A 19,902-nucleotide genomic window follows, 5' to 3' on the forward strand; every position below is an offset into this window, starting at 1 on the left:
ACATCCACAAATAATATTAATAGTAATTTTTATTAATATAAAATTATATATATTTATTAGTTTTTACTCTAAATTAATTATATTTAAACTAACCAGAAATATATACATTAGCTCTTATTCAAATATAAAAACTATTCCATACTTTTCAATGTTAAATAACTAAATTAAACATTAGACCAAAAAAAGTATAATATCCTAACTGGGCAATCAAGCGATCTTGATTTTCATAATAAATATGCACTTTATTTTATCATTTATATTAATATTATTTTTAAATAAAAATATATCATCGAAGTGTCCAAATAGGGGAGTCTTTTCTTATTACTGATAAATAAATAAATAAATAAATAAATAAATAAATAAATAAATAAATAAATAAATATATATATTAGGAGAATATAATATTTTTTCCTATTACTGATAAATATATATTTTTATGAGAGAGAATAAATATTTGTTAAAGGGTAAAAAGCAAGGAAAATGTGGATATTTTGTACTCATTCAAAATACATTTGAAATGATTTTTTTTAAAAAAGAAATGTGTCTTTTTCTATATTATATATAAAGCACATTTTATACATTTTATCGGCGATATAGGCCGAGCGAAAGCGCGTCTGTACGGGCACATCCGTATACATGAGTTATGCGTCCCTTCCATCACTCCGATCTTGGGAAGAGATAAGGAGAACATGAGTTGTCTCTCGCGTAGAGTACGTGTGCGTACCGAGTTGCGGCCATGCCCTCCACTCCACTTTATGAGAAATACATTCAATTCAATTCATTTCATTTCATCAGTGCACTCCTTCAACTCATCGATCATCCTCCTTCCCACAAGAGGATTAAAAATTACAATTGATATTTCTCATCATCAAGTCGGAGTAAAATTAGTATGAACCAGATGATAAAAACGATGGATATGAGAGTCGCTGCTGCTACCGGGGCTGTGCATGGAGCAGCGAGCATGTGCGGCTTATTACATTTCCAGACAAAGTTGGGAGGATCAGTTTGTAATTTTGAAAGTCAACACAGGATCTTCATGCGAAAAGCTGCTATTAGAGCTGGTGGCCGTGGAGGCAACCAATTAGGCTCAGGTACATTGATCCGATCATTTGCAACTTTTTGATTTTATAAATAAGTAGGTAAGCACTATTTCTATGTCTATCTATTCGTGTGTGGAAAATCCAAATTCTATTTTAACGTTTCTGGTAAAAAACCTGTCGTTGCAGGTGAACCGAGCAGAGTAGATACGGAAATGATTGTTTTGAGAAATCTGATGCAGGAGCTGAGAATGCACGAAACAACTTACGCTCCTTCACGGCACTGGATGAAGTGGGAGAAAGAGTGGTCCGTTACATATGTTTCAGATCACATGTGTCAATTCCTTCAATGCTTGCAGAGCATGTTGATTAACAGCAGACCCGCCATCGCCATCGCTGCTTTGGCCTTAATATTGCCGAGCGTCCCTTCATTTCTGTTGCTTCTCCTCAATGAAGTATCACAAATTTCAGCTCCTCAAGTCACGTTGGCCATGGAATTTCTGACCAAATTATTAGACGTGCGAAGCTGAAAATGAGCTTCTCCAACAAACATCAATCGGTGAATATATTAATAGTAAACAAACAGTCATGTGTTAGTTAACACTTCTTGTGTGTGTTGTTTCTATACCACGAGACAACAATTTGTTTCTTTGAAAGTCTATCTATTCTGGAAATTGTTTGAACAGTGACGAAACTAATGATAAGGGTTCTTTTAGAAACACCTCCAGCTAGTTTGTTTGGCCAAGGATCTATCTCCTTATGTAAGGGTTATAGCCTACCGTTTCAAAGGAACAAATAACTCTGAAAAAGAAAAAAAAATTAAACAAATACAGCATAACATCTTATCATAAAATTTTGATTATAATTCGCCCATAGGCGTATATATTTCAACCTGGGGATGGATGAAGGCTTGGGGAATTATATATATTTTTTTAATCAACGAACCGGATTGAATGTCCTGGGAATATCCTGCGAATATTCTTGGAAATGTCTTACGAATATCCTTCGTCTGAGTGTCCAATGGACGGATGCGATTTCACATAGGGTAGTCGGAAGGGTTACTCTTTTGCGTTACAGTCCGTAGAAATTAATTTTTAATTAATTAAAACCCTGAGTTGAAGCGTTTCCATTCTCCCCCTAATCGTTCCGATTATGTTTCACTAGCAAGTGCCAAGTTACAATGAATTTACCCGACTGTCTGTTCCAATTCATTCATTCATCCGTTATTCTCATTTTGTGGTAATAGCGGTAGTGGCGGGAAGACCTCTCTGGGTTAACCTTTTGGCTCAACATACCCTCCAATAGCTCATTCTACAAAAGAAAACCCTTTAGTGATAAATCTGGAATCACAACTAAAATTTCCGATTACTATCATCGGGTTGATGTCCAAACTGTGGATACCCTCCAATAGCTCATTCTACAAAAGAAAACCCTTTAGTGATAAATCTGGAATCACAACTAAAATTTCCGATTACCATCATCGGGTTGATGTCCAAACTGTGGAAATTTCATTACGGTAACGGTAAGTGGTTTACTGCATGTGTTTTGTTTCATCTTGCGTTTTTAGTCTCAAAACTAGGGTTTAATGTTTTTTTTTGTTCATGGCGTCTCCTTTTGTTCTAAGAACGACCTTCAGCTAAAGTGCAGTCTTCGCCCTGAGGAGGATCATCGCTTGGGTTTCTCTTCGGAGAGAAAAAATTAGATGAGTAGGGTTTTATATCTATATACATGTGTGTGGGGTAATAAAGAACTTATAATCTACGTTTATGTAGTTAGAAGAACTAGGGTTTCTAAATTGTAATACGAATCGTTGATGGAATTAAACTTTGACAAATTGTTTGCCGTAGTTGATATGAACGGAGGTAAGATAAAGCCGATAATCTCCTCACTCGCTGTTATATCAATTCTTCTCATTTATCACACTCATCTTACCTGACTTATATATACATGTGTGTGGGGTAATAAAGAACTTATAATCTATGAACGGATGTAAGATAAAGCCGATAACCTACTCACTCGATGTTATCTCAGGTTGGATATCAATTCTTCTCATTTATCACACTCATCTTACCTTGGAATAAAATGTATGACTTAAACAATGGTCCTTGGAGGACAACTTTTTAGTTTGAGATTATAGTTGACACAATTTTTTAATCTCGTGGCAATTATAATTATCAAAAATTATAATTGCCATGAGATTGTCTTTGTTTCTTTCATTTTAATAAATGTTTACATGCTTATCATGACAATTAATGATTTCTGTGTGAAAATGCTAGAGTATGATGTACAATGCATGAGTATCCATTCTACAATCAGTATACATTATTTTTTTTTTGAATTAAGAGTGTCTTTTGAAAAAGAGGTGGAAAAGGGATTGCTTGTTTCCTTTAAATCACACTCTCTTTAAATAAAATAGAGCTATAATTCATTGTGGACAGGCATAACTGTTTAAAACGCCGAGGATAATGTATATATTCTACAATCATATACATAAATTTCTTTTGAATTAAGAGTGTCTTAAAAATTATACAATGTTCATTGGTTGTTTCGTTTCAATTGCCCTGCATTTAAAAATAAAATTGCAATTCAATGCGATTGGAATGAGTCCACGATTGGGTGTCAGACACTTGTAACTCTACGCCAAGTGAGGTATGACAAGCCACATATGGTATAAGCGGAAGAGGGCATACATTAAGCCATTCTATTACATTGGGGTTAATTTCTCTGCATTCGAATGTGTGAACCATCACCCTTTGGCTGCGTGTGAAGGAATAGTACATCTTAAGAATCCATCACGTTGTCTACGTTACGCTGGTTAAGTAGTGATGAGCATATTGCAGTATAGGTGTTATTTGGCTTTTTGAGGGAAACAAACTTAGCATTCTTTTCATTTCTTTAGGTTGGGTGGCGGCTCTCGGTGCCACAATAAGGTAACAACTCTTTTCATTCTGTTCTGGTGAAACTTTCCTTTTCATTCTTTGGTTGGAGGGTGTGTTGTTTGAAGAACTAGCTGGTGTCATAGTCTTCGATCTAGGTGAATACATTTTTTGGCACTCCAGCTGGTGGTGCCTTGTTTCTATGTGGAAGGTATATGTTGCTATTGTAAGTGATGGTGGAGGTTTTTCTTAAGTTGAGGGTTTGGCGTCTGCTTTGTTTTGGCTTTCTTGGGTAGGCATTGCCACTTTTCCTTCCTGGGGCCGTTGGACGAAGAATTCACTTCGGGGAAGCCTAGTGGCTATGGCATCGATTAGGTTTCTCGGAGTGTGAATGTCTAGTGTCTCTTGTGCACAGTTGGAAGGTGTTCTTGTCGCCTTTCTAAGTGAGGAGTTTTTTGAAAGGGCTTGTCTCGATTTGTGATCCTATCATGGTGAAATTGGTTCGAGGAAACTAGCGAAGCTGGGCTACCCTGCCTTCTGAAATTGGGGTGTGAAGTGCTGGGTTTTTGTTGGCGGTCGGTAGGTTGGTGGAGTTTGTAGTCTCTACTGAGGGGGTCTTGCGTATGTTCGGGTGGTTCTTTGTGTTGATTTGGGATTGTCTCAGGAGTCTAGGTCACGACACAACCACAAGTATGAAGGCGAGCCCACGTTCCTCGCATGCTCTTGTCTTGGCGAAGGTGGAAGTGTCCCGACCTAGGGAGGGGTCAACTGTGCATTATGAAGTCAAGGGTGGCAATGCAAGAGTCGATGTGGATAGCAACATCTAAAGTGTTGGAATTGTGCATGGCATTGTGAGTGAGGGTCGTAGAGTTTGTGGGGGGTAAAGATCTTCAACCGGTCTTATGGTTGGCAGGGATAGTAAGACCCTTGCTCAAGGTGGGCATGGAGAAGGAAGTAGGCACAGGGGTGTAGGACATGGTCGTGGTTCGAGGGCACATGGGCATAGCAACAAAACATGAAGCATAGGGTCTATTTGATGTGCTTCAGCTTGGCAAGCCAGGAGATCGACAATGCTTCAAGCAATGCTCCAATCTATCATGGACATGTTGGAATCTCATGACAGGGTTCAGAGGGAAGAACACGAGGCAGTGATGGCTAAGCTGGAGCAAATCCACTACTTTAAATGTCACGTTCGTGAATGAATTGTTGTTGTTTAGAGTGGCCAAAATGTGATGATCTAGAAGATCGAAACGCTGGAAGCTTGGCTTGCTCATTTTGACTAGCATGTTAATTGCCTTTATCGTCCTCCTATTGATTATGGTAATTTGTGTCTTTTTATTGCTTTTTGGTTTTTGGTATGTCAGGCCTATACAATTGTGGATCTCTTCGTTACTTATTTTTTTTTTAATAGCATAGTAGTAGCATTGGTCAACAAACCTGGTGGGGTGAGACCACATGCCTTTTGAAATCTTTGTATATAACTTTTGAGTAATGAAAAAACTTTGACTTCAAAAAATGTGATTTTAATGCTTTTTGAGTTTTCTTCTATTTTGTAGATCTTCTTTCAAACCTAAAAACGAATATGAGACAATTATATAAATTTAAATCTTTAATTTCAAAAATAAAAAAAATAATCTATAAATAATATCTATTTAAATATTATAGTTATATATATATATATATATATATATATATATATAGAAATAGATATCTATATCTATTTAAATATAATATATAAATAATATAAATATCAAAACTATATAAATTAAAATAATTTATAATTTGAATGCCTCACAAGATAGCTTAGTTGGTCCTTGTTGTTAAGTATCTCACTTATCAGGAAGTCATGAGGTCAAATCTCCTAGATGCTCTTGAGATTAGGCCTTGCTAATTTGGTTAACGAGTAGATCCCTTCACATAATATGAAGAAAACCAATAAAAAAACTCAAAAAAATCAATTGAAAAATGCTCAAAGAAAATTCTTTATAAATGATTTATTTTAATAACTAAATAAACAACTTAACTTAAGTTTAATTTAAAATATATACTAAAGATATAAAACAAATCATCAAAAGAAAAATAATATTACCTTTTATGAAATTATAAAAAAAACTCTAAAGACATTGAGAATTAGAATTAGACTCTATATATATATATATGAATATACAATAAAATCTTATAGAAAACCTAAAGACAATTAAGGATGGGAGAACAATTAAGTATTGGAATCCCATCCAAGGATATATTATTATATTCTTAGCATCCCATCCAAGGATTTAAGGATGGGAGAACCATTAAGTATTGGAATCCCATCCAATGATATATTATTATATTCTTAGCATCCCATCCAAGGATATATTATTATATTCTTAGCAAAAGCTACCTCAAATTCATCAATGAAACCCTATTAATACATCATGTTTGGTATGAGCAAACTGCTTATTTATACTTAGCTTTGGATTTAATTTAAAAACTATAATGAAGATATATAATAAATAAATAAAAATAATGATATAAATTTTAGTTAAATTATAAAGAAACTTAAAAAAAATAATTAAAAATAATAATATTTTTTAGATTACATTATAAAGAAACGTAAAAAAAAAATTAAGGATGGATTGAATTTTGTCAAATACAATATCTCAACTAAAGAATAAGCACATTTAAATTTATATTATTATATTTTTAACAATATTGATCTTAATTCGTTATATATCACAGAAATTTTAATTCAAAAATTAAAATTAGATACAGAAGGGGAATGGAAGGTTTATTGGTAATAAAAAAAATCAAACTATTTATTTATCAATTTTTATTTTCATTTTAATTATTAAAAATTTAGTTTTTTTTTTTAATATAATTTTTTCTGTATTTAAGTTTATGTGATCCATTATGAATTAAATAAAGATTTTGGGTAGAAATCACATGAGCCAATTTTTTCGCTGAGGCATTTCGAACTAACAAGTGTGGTTCATCATCACGTCCAAATGAAGAGGCAGAGCATGATGATGAACCACACTTGTTGGTTCGAAACGCGTAGGCCAAAAAATTCTCTCATGTGATTTCTACGGAAAGACTTTGTTTAATATAAATTTTGTCAAATATAATATTAAATTTGGAAAAAAAATTATATATTAATATTATAAATTTTCATTTATTTTAAAAATGAAAATATGAATGAAATGGATATTATTTATCCCTATAAAATATCTAAGTGAATAAATGTTTTATTTTAATTTAAATACAATAATGTGTTATACTTTCATTTTATTTTTGTCATAAAAAAATTAATTCATTTTAAAATGATTCATTTTAAAATGGTTCAAATTTAAATATAATATTTTGTAATACAATAGATTATTTTAAATGGTTTAAAATAATATAAAATAATTTAGGTTTAATATAGTATAATATAGGTTTAATATAATATATTTAATTTTAAGTTTATGTTTTAATATAATTAGTGTAGTTAATTTTAATTTAATGTAATTATAGTTGACACAATCACATTAATAAATGTGGTTGATATAATGACATACACAATTATATTAGTAAATGTGGTTGAAAAAGATCCATAAACTTTAATAATAAAGATTTGATATTAATAATAATAATAATATTAATATTGATAAATATATAATTAAACAATAATAATAATATCACAAAAATAACTATTACAATAAAAATATATATAAATGGTCAATCAATCATTATAACAAGATTATTTATAAAATTATAAATAATCATGTGGAAATACACACACACACACTATATATATATATATATATATATATATATATATATATAATGTGTCAAATATTTAATTTTATTTGGGAATTTCTACTTATTTATTTTATTGTATATAATTTTAATTTAATAAACAATGTTTCATTAGAGTTTTCATTTTATGGACATTTTATGGACATTTTTTAAATGTTTTTTTTGTTTGTATTTCTCATTCTGAAATGTTTTCAATCTATTTTTGGTTTGGTTGTTAATTGTGATAGAACGTGTATATAGAAATTAACAACTTTTAGCAGTCTTTAATATTTATTAGGGGATTTCGAAAGGCCATGGAGGGTTTATTAATCCCTTGGTTTTATTATCCCCTTGGGTTTATAATATCAATCATGGCCAACCATCATTAATCATGGTCAACTATGGTCAATCATGGTCAATCATGGTTAAACATGGTCAACCATGTTTAATAAAATCAATCATGGCCAACCATGGTCTAATGTCGCATTGTGACAAAGATTTTCTCAATAGGAAAATTAATCTTGGTCAACCATGGTCCAACATCGCATTGTGATAAAGAATGTGTCGATATGAAAATCAATGTTGGTCAACCATGGAAAACCATGGTCAAACATTGCATTGTGACAAGGATTGTCTGAGTATGAAAATCAACCATGGTCAACTATGGCCAACATTTTTTGTTTTATGTTTTATAATATTTATCTTATGGTTTATATACCTTGGTATATTAAATATAATTCTTGAAAATTTAATTAAATCCTATTTAAATACAATAAACATAATAAAAGGAACAACACATTACCATCAGACACCTATGATTTGGAGACTAACCCAACATCAAATAACAGAGCTTACTTGGATAACATATGAACCATGACATTAATCCCCATATTATAGCAATCGACAGCTCCACATGTCTGATTAGACTGATCTTCTTCCCTCTCATTTGTTTCACTTGCTCAAGATAATATGATCTTGCATTGAGTGCATTGATTTCAGAGAAAACCACAATCTTCAAACAGACAACGGTTTCACCCTAGCCAAATTCCCCACAGTACAAATATTAGAAGGAATTTACGGGATGAGGAAATAAACCTTTGATTCTAAGTCCAGAGACACTCTTCAACTGAGCTTCCATTCCACAAGGCATCAAAGTTAAAACAAGATAAAATTTCCTTCCAAATAGAAATTACAAAATCATAGTGAATAAATAAATGAGCAATAGGCTCCTCATTTAGTCGACATAGAACATAAAATACATGACCTACCAATCCTCGCTTAACAAGAATATGCCAAGTCAATTTTTTTCCTTCCAACAACATTTAAAGGAACAACATGCATTTAACGGGGTCTTGTACCTTCCTTACTAATATGTGCCACAATTTTGATGAAGCAAGAAGGATGTCTCAAATCAGTGCATCATATCTAGACTTAACTATTATAATTCAACTTTGTTTATTCTTAAACCACCCAATGATCTGATAATCACCCTATGAGTGACCTCAGTTGAAGATTTATTAAACAAAAAGGTATTACAGACTCATGTGATGGTGTGTGTGTTCTGTGTTATTTAAGCAACGGATCGATCAAATTGCCAATACACAAAAAATAAGTGGAAAGATAGCAGATAAATGTAGTAAGCAACACAAAGACACAAGAAATTTTTAATAAGGAGTTCACCCTATTCTCTAGGGCTACGTCTCTTGTCCACCTTCAGTGGTGGCCTTATTTTATTGTGTCTTTCAGCAGAGAAATTACAATGCAGGGACTCAATATGAGTTCTCCTGAAGCAGATTTTGCTGGGCAGGGTGGTTCATGGATTCCCCAAGCCACTCGGAGTACACAAACTCTTGTTCTTCCTACCAGCTCTGTGACCCTTGGTCTACAGTGGAAAGAGCCAACTATGGTGCTCAATCCGGACAGATTTCTCTATGGGAAGGCTTGAATCTTCAAGCTCTCCGGTGCTTGATGCTGCCTGTGGTCAGCTTGGCCCTCTGTCTCCTCTGCTTGGCTTTACTGCTCTCTGTGCTTAGTCCTCCTCTAAGGGTTCACTGTTCACTGTCTCTCTTGGTCACTTGGACTCTTCTCTATTCCTCCTCTCTCTGAATCTCCTATTCAATTGTCTCTGTTCATGGCTTTAACCATTCGATATCCATGCCTGTTGGGTTCCTCTTCTGCCTACGTCAATTCACCTACCACCTGTGTGCTTGGAGTTCCATGTTCGGTGTCAGCATGAATGCTCGGGAAGTAGCCACATGTCTCCATCAGAACAGCGCCAGCCCGTTCGTCGATTCGTTTCTTTCTCCACCATGGCGGTGAACGGATTCCAAATCCCCTTAAATCGCAGCTTAATTCCCTGTCAATTCCACTTTTTTCTATTGGGCACAATCTCAACCGTCTGATCTGGGCTCCTCAAGATCCGACGTCATATGCACGTCGAGCGTAGTTGACTTGCTCGACCGATAACGCGTGATCACGGTGGTTTTTCTCTCACCTCCGCTACCATGTGTCAATCGCCAAGTGGGATCGCTCTGCTCTCCTCCAAAACCTCTTACCGTTCAAGGGTGCCCCGATCAAACCGCCAATTTTTAGGTCGTGGGTCCCACCGTTGTACGTTGGCACTTTTCGTTTCTCCGCCCACGGTCCTTTGGCTCCCAATGTGACCGAGTGCTTAAGGCTCTTCCATTTCGGCCCTGTTCGTCCCGGGGCTCCCAGGGGCTACATCGACCTCCTGTGCCCAGATGCCATGGCCACTGGTTCAGGGTGTTTTCGATTGTTGTTTTGGATTCTTCAAGGATTTGTTTCATCCCAATACAGTCATGGTTCTTTGAAAGTTGTTTATGGATCTGATTTGGATCACGGCCTCCCTACTGAAAAGCTTTTGGACCACCAAAAGTTGGTTTTCTTCAAGCATCGACTAAGTGAGGAAAATGTTGTCTCACTTGTATAATCTCAATCCACTTCGCACTGCTCAGCTTCGAACCTTTAAGCCCAATCCTGAGGTATTCCACATGTCCACTGCGCGTTGTCCTTACCTTCCTGTCCAGCACTGTATCTTGCTGCAACTCATTAAGATATTCAGGTAGCAGGTCATCGACAGAAGGTAATTGACTCTGCTCTTTAGGGTCCTCAATCATTGAAGTTCAAACAACCTCAAGCAATCTGCGTTCACGACTGAGTAGATGTGCATGTAAACTGGCAGATTAAAGCGAAAATCATTTTCACCAATCTTCTCAAGTATCCTGAAGGGTTCATACCTGATAGGTTTTAGCTTCTTGCCTTCACCTTGCATCCTGTCCTTGCTGATATACAACTAGACTTGGTCTCCAACTTGAAAACTATTCTCCATCCGATGCTTATCATGCCTAGCCTTTTACTTGGCCTGGCTCATTTCCAGCAGTTCCTGTACTGCCCGGTGGATCTCCTGAATCTGTTCAATGAACCTAGTTGCCCTGTCCACATCACTGTGTCTATCAACCATGGTATCTTCACCAAAGACAAAATCCAAGGGAGACCTTGGTATGAAACCAAAGTAGGTCTCGAAAGGAGATCTCTAGGTAGAAGAGTGTTTGGCTCTATTGTAAGCATGCTACACATAACATAAGTGTTCATCCCAAAGCTTAGGGTGTTTGCTGCAATATCCTCTCAGTAACTGGATCACTGTCCTGTTAACTACTTTTGTTTGGCCATCTGTTTTTGGATGAAAAGTTGTGCTTTTCTTTAATTTGGTGTCCATTAGTTCCCATAGATTGGACCAAAACTTTCCCACAAATCGGGTGTCTCGATCAGATATAATAGAAGTGGGTAATCTAAAATGAACCCGTACATGTTCAAAGAATAATTTTGCAGTTTGTTCAACTGTAATCTGTTTACTACAGAGTATCTAAATACACATTTTGCTGAACCTATCCACAACAACATATAGATAATAATGACCTTTCCTAGATTTAGGTAGTCCTCCCATGAAATCCATGGAAATGCTTTCCCAAGGGTGAGAAGGAACTATAAATGGAGTGTATAAGCCTAGTTTTCTGTTATTGGGCTCGCTTTTAGCACGCATAGAACATCCCTTTACATATATATAAACGGTCTCACTCATTCTTTGCCAATAGCAGAACCTTTGCAGCTGTGCAACTATTTTACTTATCCCAAAGTGACTTGATATCAGAGAAGTGTGTGCTTCCCTAATTATCTTTGCTCTCTCAGTTTGTGGAATGCAGAGTTTCCCACAATGATATAAGAGTCGGTCCTTTACATGATAGTCCAATTCTTCTACTCTTTTGCCTTGACTCAAAGTTGCATATACAATATTTAAAGTCCATATCCTGAGCATATTGTTCTATGTAGATTTCATGCAGCATAGAATTATGCTTAAGTATGGTAGATGCATTTATAATGGGTCTATATAACATGTCTGTAACCTTGTTATGTATGCCCTTTTTATATCTGATGACTAAATGAAACTCTTGTAGAAAACCCACCCACCTATAATGTCTTGATTGTTACAACTTATTTTGGGAGTGTAGGTATTGAAGTGGCTAATGATCAGTATGTATTGCTGTTTCTTTGCCCATTAAGTAATGTTTCCACTTTTTCACACTCTGAACTAATGCATACAATTCCTTATCATATGTAGGATATTTGACTACTGCAGGATTAAAAGTCTCAGAATGATAACATATGGGTTGATTGTGCTGTGTCAACACTGCTCCCATAGCATAGTCACTGGCATCAGTTTGGATCTCAAATGGTCTTTGTAGATCTGGTAGTGCTAGTACAGGTGCTATACTAATTTTTTCTTTCAAGGTGTCGAAGGCTTTCTGCTGCTTGCCTCCCCACTGAAACACCTTGTTCAATCCTGTCAAAGCATGTAAGGGAGCTGCAAATGAGGAAAATATTTGAAATGAACTTCCTCCAATACTGTGTTGCTCCTAAGAAGCTTCTCACTTCTATAGCAGACTTGGGTTTAGGCCAGTTTACAATGACTTCCACTTTAGAGAGATCTATTTTCAATTCACCTCCCCCTACTATATGACCCAAATAATTTAGAGAGGTTTTTCCAAATTCACATTTGGAGAGTTTAACATAAAGTTTTTCTCTTTTCAAAACATCTAATGTCTGCTTAACATGGTTTAAATGTTCTTCCCACGTTTTACTAAAAATCAGAATGATGTCCAGCTACACAATAACAAAATCATCAAGAAAAGGTCTGAGTACATCATTCATTAATCTCATGAAAGTAGCAGGGGCATTGGTAAAGCCAAAAGGCATAACCAACCATTCATACAATCCCTGCTTTGTTTTAAAAGTAGTCTTCCATGCATCTTGCTCTGTAACTCTGACCTGATGGTATCCACTATGCAAATCTAGCTTGGTGAAATAAACAGCTTCCTTCAGTTGATCTAAAAGATCATCTATGCGAGGAAGGGGATAACAATTTTTTATTTTTATCTTATTCAGTGCTCAGTAATCAATGCACATTCTCCACGAGCCATATTTCTTTCTCACCAAAACGATTGGTGACCCACATGGTGATGTGCTAGGCCTAATGAACCCTTTCTCGAGCAACTCCTGCACCCGCTTCTTGATTTCAGCATTCTCTAAAGCAGATAACCTGTACATCCCAATGTTAGGCAAAGGAACATCTTGCTGCAAAATAATATCATGTGCTATTCCCTTTTTGGGTGGCAGACCTTGAGGTTCTTGAAACAAGACATCATACTCAGAAACAATCTTTTCTATATCAGCTTGCTGATCAGAATTACAGCCCTCAAATACATTGGTTTTATCAGTTTTATTTTCCTTTACAACCATCAGTAAGAAATGTTTGCATGAATTTATCATTCTTTTCATCTGTCCTGAGTTTATGAGAGTATAATTATTCTTGAGCTTATGAGCTCTTACAAAGTATTCGATTCCATCTTTAACAAGTAGATACTTGTTCTCGACTCTATAGAAAATAGCCTTTCTATCATACAAGTAAGGACTTCCTAAAAGAATTCCACAGATATCCAAAGGAATTACATCTAACTTAACCTCATCTACAAATTCTGACCCAAAAAAAAACTTGAGTTTGCACTGTCTAGTCACTTGTAGTTGTGCTTTATCATTCAACCATCCTAATGGGTATGGCTTCTTATGAGGTGTAGTTTCTAATCCCAATTTCTTTACAATTTCTTCAGAAATCAGATTTACTTGTGAGCCACTATCAAACAAAGTATCAATATTTTGATTTTTGGAAACAACTCGAATATGGAAAAGCTCATGCCTTTTTCTCTCATGTTCTTCATCAATAACAGATTGAGCAGAATTACTAGTAGATGCTTCAGAATTCTTACCTTTTATACCTGTGGCTGCAATGATTATTTCATCTCCCGAGTCTGACCCAAAATCTTTCTGAATAGTTGTAGTAGTCTTCTTCTTCTTGCCCTCAGACTTCTTAGGTCTCAGCTCTGGATGCAGAATCCAACAGTGCTCATCATCATGCCCCTCCTTTTTACAGTGAGTGCATGAAGCTTTTCCTTTCTGTGTAGTGTTAGCCTTCCTTGCTTTCCACTTCTGCTTTCTTTTCTCCTTGCTCTTGCTTACAGTGGGTTGGGATGGTTCCCCAACTTTTGGATTTCCATTCTTTCCTTTAGCTTTTAGATGAGTATCTTGTACAGATACCTCATCTATACTAGTGGGATTAAACATGAGGATGGTATGCCTCATGTAGCTGTGTAGACCACCAATGTACTTCAAAAGAGTTTCTGCTGAGTCTAATGAGATACCCAACATCAATGCTCTCTTTCAGAACTCTTGACTATACCCTTGTACACTTTGCCCTTTCAACTACCCAGGAGTTTGCCAATTCATCATGGCTTGTTGCATGTAGGCCAATGGATAGAACTGTTTTTTATTGCAGTAACAAATTCACTCCAGATAGAGATGGTCTTACCATGCTTCCTCATATCAACTTGGGTTCTGCCTTCCCACCAAACCAAGGCAGTGCGCCCTAGGCGAAGGCTTGCCAACTGAATCTTGCTCTTGTCTAAGTCTATATTTTTTACTCTGCAATACACATCAATTTGTCTAATCCAATTGTCCAACTTTTCAGGATTTAGCTCTCCATCATATATAGGCAAATCAAATTTAACATCTAACTTGATCAAAGATGCCTTCTTATTATGCACAAGGCTACTAGGAGGTGTAGGGAAGCTTTCTTCTTTTCCCTTTCCTTTTGAGTGGTCATGGGAATAAGATTCATCTTCTTCTTTATCTTGCTTAGAGCCAGATGAATCTTCACCCTTATGCTTTATAAAGTCCCTATACATTTCTTCTACCATAGACTTTATAGCTAGGAAACTTTCTATGAATTGAGGGTCTGGCCCTATAGAACCTTCTTCTGACATTGTCTTTCGAGAATAGACTCTCCCAATTTCAGGATTAGTTTCCACCAACTCTCCTTCTCCTAATTTGAGCTTTTATCTAGTGAGCATTCACAACTAAACCAACACATGCTTGTCTAACCTTACAGCCTAGAACTCTTATACCACTTGATTTGATAATCACCCTATGAGTGACCTCAGTTGAAGATTTATTAAACAAAAAGGTATTACAGACTCATGTGATGGTGTGTGTGTTCTGTGTTATTTAAGCAACGGATCGATCAGATTGCCAATACACAGAAAATAAGTGGAAAGACAACAGAGAAATACAGTAAGCAACACAAAGACACAAGCAATTTTTAATAAGGAGTTCACCCTATTCTCTAGGGCAACGTCTTCGGTCCACCTTCAATGGTGGCCTTATTTTATTGTGTCTTTCAGCAGAGAAATTACAATGCAAGGACTCAATACGAGTTCTCCTGAAGCAGATTTTGCTTGGCAGGGTGGTTCTTGGATTCCCCAAGCCACTTGGAGTACACAGACTCTTGTTCTTCCTACCAGCTCTGTGACCCTTGGTCTACAGTGGAAAGAGCCAACTATGGTGCTCAATCTGGACAGATTCCTCTATGGGAAGGCTTGAATCTTCAAGCTCTCTAGTGCTCGATGCTACCTGTGGTCAGCTCGGCCCTCTGTCTCCTCTGCTTGGCTTTACTGCTCTCTGTGCTCAGTCCTCCTCTCAGGGTTCACTGTTCATTGTCTCTCTTGGTCGCTTGGACTCTTCTCTATTCCTCTTCTCTCTGAATCTCCTATCAAACTGTCTCTATTCATGGCTTTAGCCATTCGATCTCCATGCATGTTCAGTTCCTCTTCCGCCTACATCGATTCGCTTACCATCTGTGTGCATGGAGTTCCTTGTTCGGCATCAGCATGAACGCTTAGGAAGTAGCCACATGTCTCCATGGAAACAGCGCCAACCCGTTCGTCGATTCGGTTCTTTCTCCACCATGGCGGTCAATGGATCCCAAATTCCCTTAAATCGTAGCTTAATTCCCTGTCGATTCCGCTTTTGTCTATCGGGCACAATCTCAGCCATCTGATCTGGGCTCCTCAAGATCCGACGTCATACGCACGTCGAGCGCAGTTGACTTGCTCGACCGATAACGCGCGATCACGGCGGTTTTTCTCTCACACCCGCTGCCACATGTCGATCACCGAGTGGGATCCCTCCGCTCTCCTCCAAAACCTCTTATCGTTCAAGGGCGCCCTGATCAAACCGTTGGGTTCGTGGGTCCCACCATCGTACGTTGGTGCTTTTCGTTTCTCCGCCCACGGTCCTCTGGTTCCCAACGTGACCGAGTGCTTAAGGCTCTTCCATTTCGACCCTATTCGCCCAGCGATGCGCTAATCACGCATCGAAAATTAGCTCCTTTTCCCGCTCCGGGGCTCCTAGGGGCTACATCGACCTCCTGCGCAGTCTCCATGGGCCTTGGTCAGCGTGCTTTGACCGAGGTCCTCGTCGTTCCGCGCCGGCTGCCATGGCCATTGGTTCAGGGTGTTTTTGATTGCTGTTTTGGATTCTTCAAGGATTTGTTTCGTCGCGATATAGTCATGGTTCTTTGACAGTCGTTTATGGATCCGATTTAGATCACCTAATGATGTCTTCCTCCTCCCTATGAATTACAATACCAACTTTATCCAAATTGAATATAAAATAACTCCATTCATGTGATAGTATTATAACCAAAATGATTTAAAAATGCCACCAGTATATTAGAGAGTTTATAGCCACCATTGCATCCTATCCTCGAGTCACAACCAAGAACAACTTTAGGCCATTCCCAATATTCCATAAGATCCATTTCTCCAAAGCTTGTAGATCACTTACAAAATTCCTCCACATCATAGAACCTCCCCTAGTCACTTTGGGCTCTTGCCTAATCCAATTTACAACCACCATGGATTTCAAATATTTCAGCTTCATTAGCACACTACACATACTATTGCACAAAAACATAGACCAACAACGCTTGGCTATAAGAGATAGTCAAAATTTATCCATATTACATAAGCCCCAACATCCTAAAGACTTTGAAAGTGCTAGATTGTTCCATGACACCAGAGCCATTCATCTCTCTTGCTTCTTTCCATTCCAAAAAAATGAATACATAACTTTTTGATAATGCCTACAGTAATTTTAGGATTTTTTCCTAAATCCAACCAAAAGACACAGATTCCTTCCAAGATGGATTTTATTAAGATCAGATGGCCTCCTAATGAAATTCGTCAATTGTACCAATGACAAATGCGTTTTTCCACTTTTTTAACAAGCCAAGACCAATTTGTACTTCAATAATTGCTAGGCCTTAAGGAAAATCCAAGATATTTAAAACCATCATTTAAAGATGCAAACCTAAGAGGAAAAATTCCTTGGATCAAATTCACATGGTTTTCATCCAAGTTGATGCTAAAATAAGATGATTTGTCTAGGCTCACCTCCATGCCTGACGCTGCATAGAAATAATGCAAAATACCTTTGAAGCTTTGTCATTCCTCAACAATACCCAAGCCAAATAAAAAAAAATATCATTTACAAATAAAGTGTGAGTTATCACAATCTCCTAAACAAATTCTACTCATTTTTTTTCTACCCTTTGATTTTGCTTCCATAATTTTATTCAATCCTTCAATGATGACTAAAAAGCAAAAAGGTAATAATGGACAACCTTGATGAATTCCACACAAAGCGCTAAAAAATATAATGGCTCACCATTCAATAAAACATCGTAATTACATAATCTCACACATCCCATTATTGCAGAAACCATATCAAACTTTAAACCAATATGAAGCAAGACTAGCACTAGCTTGTGAAAGGACGTGTCCACTTTATCATTAGCTTTCCTCAGGTCAATTTTTTGCACAATAGCTTGAATATTTCTACATTTAGTGTAGCTAACCCAATAGCATCATGGATCCTTCTATTGAATAAAACACGAACTTGGGTCAAAGACATATGATTTGACAAGCTAATATTTAACCTGTTATCTAGCACCTTTCAAATTATTTTATGTAAAGAGTTGAACAAATCTATCAGTTGATAGTCACTGAAAGTCTTCAGCACCAATGATTTTTGGATTAATGTAATGAAAGTTGCATTGAGATTACCAGAGACAAACCCCGTCCAAAATTTCTCAACGACCTCCACAATGTCCTCTCGTATAAGATAACAAAAAAACCAAAAACAACACCATGGACTAGCCCTTAGGCCCTGGACTTGTCCTTGGGCATCCTCTTCAACATATTTAGGGCACCCTCTTTAAAAACATGCCTACCTATCCAATTTGATTCTTGACTATATAAAAACTTTGTGTAGGTCCTTATTATTATCATCTAATCAACTCTATTACAATGGCTACCATCATCAAATAATTTTTTGAAGAAAGAAACTCCTTCATGATATCCCCATATGAAGATGGAAACCAAGTGCCATCCTATGATTGAATTGGCCAAATATGGTTTATTGTAGGTCTATGGTTAGAAAAATGATGAAAGTATTTTGTATTACTATCTCTTTTAGCAAGTGAATTCACTCTCCTCTTAATCTTCCAGGAAATTTCCTAAGCCCTGAGGATGTTTTATTTTTTTGTTTCTAAATTATTGATTCAATCTCTCTCGTAATTTTTTAAAGCCCAATAACTTCTAAAAACCAAATTATAAATTTGATTCTCAATCTACTCTACATTACCTAATTTCGCATTCCTTTTCATTTTTAGCCACTCTCTAATAGCCCTCTTTACAAATTTCAAATTTTAGAGAATTGTTCCATTATATATATATATATATATATATATATATATATATATATATATATATATATATATATATATATATACATATATATATATACATATATATATATATATACATATATATATATATACATATATATATATATACATATATATATATATATATATAGATATATATATATATATGAACCCATACGGACCTGGCCAAATCCTTGAACCTCTCATCATCTAACCAAAATCTATTAAATCATGTTAAATTACAACAAGAAAAGGCTTGATTTGATTTGTGCCTTAGTAAAATGAAGAAATTTGAATTTCTAATTTATGGGTATGAGTTGGCAGACAATTAGCAAGAGTGACATGGCCAAATCACTCAGTTAAGTCAGTCAATTCGAGTTGTTGGGCTAGTATTATAGTTGTGTGAAAGTTGGTGGGTAATCCTACCTATCTAAATGTGTTACCTTTAGTTAAAGTCAATTAGTTGACCTTTAGTCTAGAATAGAGTCAGTATGAGTTCAATTGAGTAGTTGTAACTATTGTTAACTCATTGAACTCTCAGTTAACTAGACAATTTACTAAACATAGCCATAGTCATGCATGCAATTCAAATTTCCTAATGATGAGGAGGGAAAGGCACAATTGTAATCGTATTGTATACTATTTCGAGTGTACAGAATTTGTGCATGCATGTGAGCTTATTCTGTTGTAAATGTGCATGAGAAAGGGATCTTTCCCTATTATTTAGGATCATGAATTGTTCAAGGAAATAAGAGGAAGAAAGAGGCCTATTTTGGCTAAGTATTGGCAAGATCATAGTCAAGAGGAGAGAAAAACTATAGTGCAAATCGAGCTTCAAGCATCAAAGCAATCATCGTAATTAACCATTATTCTCATCTGATATAATACAAATAGAGGATGGTTTTTTCCGAGTTGGTTTCCAAAGTAAAAACTTTATTCATTGTGATTGAATGATTCCTTGTCTTTCTATTTTCAGTTTTCCTTCCGTGGAATTTAGTAGCGAAAATTTTTGTCTATTGATTTCAGTGTGATTTCT

At 36.0% G+C, this 19,902-nt stretch overlaps 1 protein-coding gene across 1 annotated transcript; it reads left to right on the forward strand.

The window, feature by feature from the left end:
• Positions 1-805: 805 nt before the first annotated feature.
• On the forward strand, positions 806-1,801 carry LOC149179309 (uncharacterized). Its single transcript, XM_089423812.1, has 2 exons — positions 806-1,091; positions 1,227-1,801. Exons 1-2 carry the CDS (start codon positions 890-892, stop codon positions 1,565-1,567), a joined length of 543 nt encoding a protein of 180 aa, XP_089279938.1. The 5' UTR covers positions 806-889; the 3' UTR covers positions 1,568-1,801.
• Positions 1,802-19,902: the final 18,101 nt, after the last annotated feature.

This window comes from Pinus tabuliformis, chromosome 4_1, assembly GCF_031772625.1.
Source record: "Pinus tabuliformis cultivar Carrire ecotype Pingquan chromosome 4_1, CPIR1, whole genome shotgun sequence".
Taxonomy (NCBI): Eukaryota; Viridiplantae; Streptophyta; class Pinopsida; order Pinales; family Pinaceae; genus Pinus; species Pinus tabuliformis.